Source organism: Salmo trutta, chromosome 15, assembly GCF_901001165.1.
Source record: "Salmo trutta chromosome 15, fSalTru1.1, whole genome shotgun sequence".
NCBI classification, from domain to species: Eukaryota; Metazoa; Chordata; class Actinopteri; order Salmoniformes; family Salmonidae; genus Salmo; species Salmo trutta.
The window spans coordinates 37,190,708-37,200,400 of NC_042971.1; the positions used below are offsets into that span (position 1 = coordinate 37,190,708).

At 40.5% G+C, this 9,693-nt stretch overlaps 1 protein-coding gene across 4 annotated transcripts in view; it reads left to right on the forward strand.

The window, feature by feature from the left end:
* LOC115148920 (Down syndrome cell adhesion molecule homolog) overlaps positions 1 to 6,039 on the forward strand; it is a 135,303-nt gene extending 129,264 nt beyond the window's left edge. For 3 of the 4 annotated variants that reach the window (XM_029691232.1, XM_029691233.1, XM_029691235.1), the window contains 3 exons: positions 1,171 to 1,368; positions 1,609 to 1,911; positions 3,866 to 6,039. In XM_029691232.1, the coding sequence (XP_029547092.1) occupies positions 1,171 to 1,368; positions 1,609 to 1,911; positions 3,866 to 4,260 (896 nt within the window). In that variant the 3' untranslated portion in view covers positions 4,261 to 6,039. The remainder of the gene's footprint in view (positions 1 to 1,170; positions 1,369 to 1,608; positions 1,912 to 3,865) is intronic. The other variant, XM_029691234.1, reaches the window with a different exon arrangement.
* Positions 6,040 to 9,693: the final 3,654 nt, after the last annotated feature.

Consider the following 9,693-nt stretch of genomic DNA (forward strand, 5'->3'; position numbering starts at 1 on the left):
GTGTACTGATACACCATCCAAAGTGTAAATAATAACCATGCTCAAAGGGATATTCAATGTCTACATTTTTTATTTTTACCCATCTACCAATAGGTGCCCTTCTTTGCCAGGCATTGGAAAACCTCCCTGGTCTTTGTGGTTGAATCTGTGTTTGAAATTCACTGCTCGACTGAGGGACCTTACAGATGATTGTATGTGTGGGGTACAAAGATGAGGTTGTAATTCAAAAATCATGTTAAACGCTATTATTGCAAACAGAGTGAGTCAGTGCAACTTATTATTAGAAATATTTTTGTTATTTAACCTTTATTTGACTCGGCAAGTCAGTTAAGAAAAAATTCTTATTTACAATGACGGCCTACCCCGGCCAAACCCAGACGACGCTGGGCCAATTTTGCGCTGCCCTATGGGACTCCCAATCACAGCCAGATGTGATACATCCTGGATTCGAACCAGGGACTGTAGTGACGCCTCTTGCACTGAGATGCAGTGCCTTAGACTGCTGCTCCACTCGGGAGAAAATTATGTGACTTGTTAAGCACATTTTTACTCCTGAACTTATTTAGGCTTGTCATAACAAAGGGGTTGAATACTTATTGCCTCAAGACATTTCAGCTTTTCATTTTTTATTAATTTGTAAACATTTCTAAAAACATAACTCCACTTTGACATTATGGGGTATTGTGTGTAGCCAGTGACAAAAAAAATCTAAATTTAATCAATTTTAAATTCAGGCTGTAACACAACAAAATGAGGAAAAATTCAAGGGGTGTGAATACTTTCTGAAGGCACTGTATGTGTATGGTATCCAACCAAAAAATGAGCCTATTTGCAAAGGACTGCAATCAACCCAATCAAACATTCTCTTTGACCATGATCGTTTTCTCACTGCTATTTTAAGCTCTATGTATTTGTGTGAAAACAAGAAGTCCCGAGATGAACTCCATGTGCAGAGATATTGTGATGGTGGCGGTTTTGTCTTTGTTGGTTTATGTCAGGATAGAGTGTCCAGCCTCATTGTTATAGCCAGCTACAAACTTACAGTCTCCTTTAAAAACACAGTCAGCTTAAAAAAACAGATCATTGCAGTACTCGAGATGAGCCCTTGCTAAGTGACATAACACCCTGGTGTGTGACTGTGATGTAACATCCTGTGTCCTTCCTCCTCAGACCCCACAGCCCGCCGCACTGCCAAAGCAGGCCCTGCCGCACGCAACCGCTACGCTAGCCAGTGGACCCTGAACCGACCACACCCGCCAGTCTCGGCCCACACCCTGAGCACTGACTGGAGGCTGCCCACGCCACGGGTGACCGGATCTGTGGATAAGGAAAGTGACAGCTACAGTGTCAGCCCATCTCAGGACACAGGTAACAATGCACCTGAAGACGAGACAAGTCTGTAACAACAGCTGTAACAGTCCCCATATAAGAATGTCTGCAACATCACCCTTAACCATGTCTATAACAAAACTTTCACCTCTGTATTAACAATAGATATATTATATTATAAAACTTGTAACAATGCCAACACTTAATAACAAGTATAATGCTAGCATTAGCCCCTAACTGCTTTACTAGCACGACCTCTAACCCTAACCCCTGGTGTAGACCGAGCGCGGAGCAGCATGGTGTCCACAGAGAGCGCGTCGTCCACCTATGAGGAGCTGGCGCGGGCCTACGAGCACGCCAAAATGGAGGAGCAGCTGCGCCACGCCAAGTTCACCATCACAGAATGCTTCATCTCGGACACGTCGTCGGAGCAGATGACGGCAGGCACCAACGACTACACAGACAGCCTGACATCCAGCACACCCTCCGAGTCAGGCATCTGTAGGTTCACCGCTTCCCCGCCCAAGCCTCAGGACGTCAGCCGAGTCATGAACATGGCCGTGCCCAAGGCTCACAGACCGGGTGAGGCCGCGTAGACACATAGCTAACTCTGCTATAGCTAACTCTTGAGTCCTGAGCTCTGTTGCTAACCTGTTGCTAACCTTCGCTAACCTTCATCAGGCCTGTAATGCTATGGGTTTGTAAATATTTACTGCTGATGTATTCACTCAACTGTTGAATATGCCGAAGATAATGATGTAGTAATGCCACTATTACTTGATGCAACAAATGTGGAGTTTTGCAGACAGTTCTTTGCATAAATTAAATATGTTTTAAGGTTAATGTATTAATAAATTAAGCTTATTCTATTGACGATAGTGCGACAAAATTCCATTGCAGGCCAATCTTTAACATTGAACCACTCAAGTCTGTGATCTGCTATGAGGTCACTTCATCTTATAAATTCAGTCTATTTTTTATTAAAGTCATCATCTCTATTCATTCTATTTTTGGCTCATTGTAGAGTATATTTTATTAAACTCAGACTGTAGACTTTACTCAGATAAGCGTGTAATAAACTGCACTAGTGTCTTAAATCTATAACATTACTTATTTAGGTTATAGAAAAGCCACAGTCTCCTTCTTCATCCATTACCCCAATGTGTATAATGAGATATGGAGGGCTTTAAACGACATTGTAAATGTTGTCATTAATTTAATGTTGATCAAGGCCATGAGGACAGATTGCAGCATGGCGGTATGAGAATAATTAATCACTGAAGTATTCGTTGGCATATAACCTCAATAACTAGGCAAAGTTTGTATACATAAATCTTCTTAAGGCTAGACGTCCCGCTAGCGGGAGAACTTCCGGTGAAACTGGAGGGCGTGCAATTCAAATAAATAATCATAAAGATTATGGAAATTATACATTTATATTGGTTAAAAGCTTAAATTATTATTAAACTAACTGCACTGTCCGATTTACAGTAAGCTTTATAGCGAAAGAGTGCGATGTGATTGTTTGAGGACGGCGCCACACATCAAAATATTTTTCCACCGGCACAGGTTTTATAAATTCACAAATAGCGATTAAATATTCACTTACTTTTGAAAATCTTCCTATGATTTGTCATCCAAAGGGTCCCAGCTACAACATGTAGTGTCATTTTGTTAGATAAAATCCTTCTTTGTATCCCAAAAGTCTGTTTAGTTGGCGCCATTGATTTGAGTAATCCACTTGTTCAACATGCAGAGAAAGGAATCCAAAAAGCTACCGCTAAACTTTGTTAAAACAAGTCGAAATACATTTCTATTTAATCCTCAGATACCCTAAAATGTAATTAAACTGTAATATTTAATACGGAAAGATGTATGTTCAATAGGAAAACGGTATTAGCAGGTGCGTGTCCTCTTCGTCGCGCGCGCATACAAGAATTTCCAAGTCTGTGTCCCTGTACTAAAACTCATTATTCTTCCTCATTTTGGAAGAAACAAGCCTGAAACCTTGAACAAAGACTACTGACACCCATTGGAAGCAATGGGAATTGCATACTGGGAGCTATATTTAATTATTTACCTATATGTTCCATTGGAAGAGCATTGGATTTTCTCCTACCATATCTAATGTGTTATAGTCTTCTACATTATTTTAACATTTCTACAAACTGTGTTTTCTTTCCAATGTTACCAATTATATCCTGGCTTCAGGGCCTGAGCATCAGGCAGTTTACTTTTGGCACGTCAGTCAGGCGGAAATTGAGAAAAATAGACCCTAGCCTGAAGAAGTTGTAAATTACTTTCACATACTGTATAAGCTAGTTTTGTTGGTTGGAGTGGCAGATGTGATGAGCTTGTATCTGAGGGGGTAAAGACATTTCTATTTCCACCCAACCCTTTCCCCAGGGGCAGTAATTTCTCTAATGAAGTATTTTGAACTGAGATTTTTCCATAATTTGGCCATGTTATATGTTTAATTCAGTGGTGTTGTTTTCCAAAAACTAACTCCCCTCTCTCTCTCTACTTTGTCCTGTAGGGGGCGAGCTTGTGCACCTGCCTCCTTACCTGCGCATGGACTTCCTGCTGAACCGTGGCATGTCGTGCACGGGCACTGGAGGGAGGGGTGGTGCTGGGGGGGAGGGGGCCATGGGTCAGGCCTGTCTGGAACCCCAGAAGAGTCGCTCCCTGAAGCGGCCGTCGCGTATGGCGCCCCCTACACCCACAGAGGCCCCCCAGGCCACCAGCAGGGCCAGCAGCAGGGACCCAGTGCCCCAATGGCAGCCCGGCTCAGCCGCCACCCTGCCCCACAGAGAGGGCTCAGAGCTGGCCCAGGCCGCCAAGCTTAGCACCTCCCAGGAGTCCCTACTGGACTCACGAGGACACCTCAAACAGACCAACAACCCCTACGCAAAGTCCTATACGCTGGTATAACACCAGAGGCATGGGGCTGGACTAAAACTCACACTAACACTGGACTTATTACACTTACAAGTGCAGTAAACTGACTCTCACCACACAGTCCTGTATATAACGTCCCCTTTCTTCTTAAACGAGGGATAACTTTTACTAATCTCCTTTTATTTATTTTGGAGCTTTCTTTGTTTTTTAAACTTGTGAGAAATTTCACTCATCTGAAATGACTCCACGCGGAGCTTGCCAAAATAATTACGTTATGAGGGAACATAATTTATTATTGATTATTATTTTTAATCAATAATTATTAATCAGGGATTATTTGTTGTTAGTTGTCAACTTTTAATGATTATTAATTATTGATTAGAAATGATCAATTATTACCATTACTACACTGTTTTAATAAGAACCTGGACAACTTTTTTTCGGAGTGTGAGATGATAATTTGGAGCCCATACTTTTTTTCTATGGAAAATTCCTTTTAAACACTGAATAAAACTTAGGAAAATCTGAAATCTGGGAATGAAAGCAATCGACAGCAGTCCAAACTTGTCAGCTGCTCTCAAATTGTTACTTTTTGAAGAAAAAATAAATCTATTTCCTATGGATGCATGGGGACTGACCAATTAAAGACTATTATAAGGATTATGATCACAACTGGACAGCCCAGTTGAGCATTTTGTCACACTATGAAATGATCCAATGTGAAGATTTATTATTCTTATTACTATAAATATATATATAAAAAGAGATCACTTTTATTTGTGGATATTACAGGGAAGAATTGATTTGGTTAATAAAGTCCTTAGTCATGTTTGCACATATCTCATTTTGATTAGGAAATGGAGTCACTATTGATCTTTCTCTGTATTCCATTCTCTGATGGTGCAATATGAAAAAAGATTATGAAAATGATATGGATACTATTTGCTCTATACTGTACTATAATGAAGATAATGACTATGTTGTGAGTATACTTACAGGGCGGGACAAACCCCAGCGATGTATCAGGTGTAGTTTACCACTGCTAATTTGCCAGGGTGGTAGATGAAGTTAGCTAGAACAGGGAGGGTTAGAGATTTAACGGTTTGCACTTCATGACACCCAAAAAGTGTGTCCAGACAGAGCCCCTATTCTCAGTGCACTAGGTAGAGTCTTCAAGACTCTCTCTCCTCTTCAGTAGATTTACTGTTGCTGCATTGCAGTGATGCTCCTCTACAGGGAAAAAACAATGAGACAATCCAACAGAATCCCCCCTTCAAACCAAACCTAAAGTCTATGGGAAATATCTATCTAAAGTGTGGATATAACAAAACTGTCTTGTTGTTGTCTACCCTGGCCCATTTCTTTCTTTCTTTAAGTCCTGGAGGGAGAGTTTGATAAGAATGCTGTGAGGTTATTAATGCCAGTTTTTATTATTAGTTTTAATTAATTGTCTTCATATTCCTTTTAACAAGATGTCGCTTTTTATTTTTAACATGGTGTTCACCATGGTGGCACTGAAATAAAGAGAAATTAACACACCGTTCAAATTTGATTAATAAAAAGGCTGTTCCCAAAATGATCCTGCAAATTTGGACATGAATGACTGGAGATGGGTGTTTTTAGAGGCACTGATAGAGGAGGATGCCTCCGAAGGTTTCCCTGTGTGGGTCACTGGGGGAGTGAGTGAGTTGAGTGAGTGGGGTGGTAGTGGTGGATTTTTGGATAACTCATCTTAAAGGGCAACTGAACGAAAAAAGCCATTTCTCTGGTTGAAAACGGCCTATGTCAGAAACATTTATTCCAGTGCCAAAATTGACAAAAAAGTTTAAGTAGAATAACTTTGGTCATAAAGTCAGTACATTCCAAAACAGAGTTTTGTGAGATTTGTGTAACTGAGGTCGTCACAACTTACATGAGGGTTGGGTTTGGATTACAATCATGCCCACTAAAATGGGATTGTATCGCCAAGGGAGAATTGTTATGCACTGAGAAATGAATGCGTTGATTGCACTCTATCCAATCATAGCAGCGAACCTCCAGACAGCGAGACAGACCTGCCTATTAAGCAACTCCCCGGACTCTGACTTATTTACATAAAACAACTTGTCACCAATATTATGTTGGAAGAACACTTGGCCCCTAAGCTCTTTATGGAGTGAACAACTTGCTGATGTGTTTGATAGTGATCACTCAAGTCTGCCACTGTTTTGGTCAAAATGAGAATTGAGACAATGTGCACTTGCATCCCGACTTGCATCTCTTGTCAATATTCCAAAATTCTAAACCCTTTCTAGAGCGTCTTGTGTCCCGCTGCGACCTGTTTCGTAAGATGATTCGCTATGAAACACTGCCAGACAGACACACTCTCTGGTAATAAAGTAGTTTTCATGCACATGTTATAACTTGAGAAATACTGCACTAAACACCTTAGCTAAATGTAAAATTGTGCGACTAAGACCTCGGCAAAAATGTGAAAATTACAGATTTCTTGATTTATCTCTATGTTGTTGCTATTGTGCCTTAAGAAGGACAAATAACAGTAACTGCCAGGGTACGATAAATCAAACATAACACACCCACATCGAACCACACCCCCAAGACTCAAATCTCGTTTATCTTTTTTTAAATATATATATTTTTTAACATTTTTTTTCTCCACACCAGATACAAACATACACATACAAACAACAAATTACAGACGCACACCAACAACGACTATCTCATCTGCCCAGGCCCACATGCTCACCCCCCCCCCCATCCCTAGTACCTGCATTATTGTTTGCCACAAATTGTACCAATTTGTTTTTCTTAGTCGCCCATGCTATTTCAATATTTCAATAATTAATCATTACATTTTTCCATGGTGTTGATGATGGCAGATTAATTGATTTCTAAGTTTTTAAGTATATGTTTTTTAAAGATGAGTGATGGAAGAGAATCATCCAGCCTATTGGGTATCTCACTGCACCCCCATATGACATGTCTTGAAATATGCAGACAGATGGATTAAAAGTTAGTTTACATTCTAATACTTCTGACAGCCAACTTTCTAGCTCTGCCCATAACTTTTGGACTTTATAGCATTCCCAGAAAGCATGAATGATTGAGTCATTGTTCGTTTTACACTTAAGACATGACTCTGCCATTGTGCTGTGGAATTTGTGAATTTTGTCTCTTGTATAATAAATTGTAAACATTAGTTTATACTGGATTAAGCGTACATTTTTGGGTAAGTGTAATTTCATTAGTTATGCTCCAACATTCCCTCCATCTTGTGACAACATCATTTATTTTTAAGTCTTGGTTCCAATAGTTTATCTAATTTATCTTAATGAAGAGCAGAAAAATTCATGCGAATCGGTGAGTTCAGCCACTCTTTAAATGAATTTAAACAACAGTCATTGATGATCATCACATTCATTACAGCACTCATGAGTCTCACAATACAAAAATTCTCCAAATGAAAATATTGTTTGTACCAATGACCTTGAATGTTTTTTCAGTGCTAAAGATATTAACCAGCGCTCATTAATAACTTGTGCACAACTCTTTGCCTGCAGGTGGCAGTGTTGCAAAGTTAAGCTGCCTATTTTCATTGAATAACACACTTTATCTAATGTATCATCTCTAGGTAGCCTCAAAACATATCAGATCAATTTCACACTTACTGTCTCATATTTCTGTTTATAACACTAACTTTTAGTAAAGTTGGTAATGGTTGCCATCCTGCATGCTTCAATGCATTGTGAAGAATGTGAGACGGTATATTCCTATCGACTGATCCAATGTGTAGTGTTCTTCAAGACTATTAGGAGAAGGTTTAGTTATGGGGGGAAATGTGACCTGGCAGGATCAATAGCCAGGATGGATCAAACCAATCAATCCTTATGTTCCTGCTGCAAAGAAGTGTGTGTACAAAAACAGTGAAAATTAGACTACATTCAACTCTCATGGCACTGCTTTGGATGTGTTCTCTGAATAGAGAAACCTAAACAAAAACACACTCAGTTGCTGCTGGAATGCAAAGGCTACATTTCAGGGCCTAACAATTAAGTCCCTTCAAACACAAACTCTCTAATATGTCACTAGCCAGCACAACTTGGCATTTTAACCCACTAGGTGCTGAAACTGCTCCATTTCAATCCCCCAGTGAGTGGGTGTGGTGTTAGGCTAGTAGCTGTGACTTTGAGTAAGAGGCGCTTACTAAATTGGTCTATTGATTGGGAGCCTTCCAGACTGTCACTCTGGAGATTCAGCCTGAGCTCCCCAACCGACGCCTCGGCTTGAAAATTGCTTCCACTGTCCTATATCACAGACTGGGGGGCTAATGGGAAGGAGTATTACTCAGCATGACAACTTTATTCGCCATCCTCTTCTGAAGTACACAACAAATTAAATGTAGTGACAGAGATTTACTCAGCCCGCCACACTTGGCCGTTATTAACTGCTGTCATAAATAAAAGGCGCGGACCGGACTGAATTCTTGCCTCTGATATGAAGGAGAAATATGGAGCTGTCTGTCACTGGGCCGGGCTGGTATGTTGATTGCATCTATAGATGGGCGTGGAGCACTGCTTGATTTGCTTTAATTAGGACGTGTTAAATGCAATCACATGGTCAGCCAAGTGTCTGTGTTGTGTGTGGAGGGGGGGGTATGGAGTTGGTGTGGCATCTGGTGTGACATATGGAACATAATGTTTTCTTTATGAGATATTGGGATATGGGTACATGATGACAGGGAAGTAGGAAGATTAATCGTTTCACTGTCCTCATTTCAGATGTTCATTAAAACTACGACCACATGACTCAATGGAGATGATATAAGCATTATTGAACTGGGTGTGTGTTACAGTTCAGTTGCTGTACCGTACATCCTTCTGGGGTTCAAGAATCCATGTCATGGGTGTGATTGCTCAGAGTTTTGGACCTCCAATTTACTCTGAAGTCAGTGTATTTATCCAATGTACCACCATCCTACTCAGTATACTGGTTGATCTCAACTCCTACTCCGAACCCTGGTTTGTATGCTGGCTTCCTGCCAGCTTTGACATCAAACAATGCTGCAGCATCTTTCAGGAAGAGAAACCACCTCACATTTCTGCATAATGTTTCCTTATGCCTCAGTCCAAAGAATACCTCAAATAGCCGGGCAGCACATCTCACTGACACCAACGTCGCAAATATGAAGTTCCATCTGCATGGATTCTGGGGTGCACTAACCCCTTGGCAAATTGCTACTGTATGTTTAACCACTTAACAGCGGTGTTAGTTAGCTTACCAACAGGATCATCACAGTATATTTTCATTCAGAAACTTAAAATGTACAAATGCCCTTTGTAAAAACTACATACAGTACATAACAGCAAGATTTTGAGAAAGTGTAAATGCGATGACAGAGACAGTGTCATTGATCGTGGACAATGTATTTACAGTAGAGCGTTGAGTGTCTGTCACCTCTGACAGAGA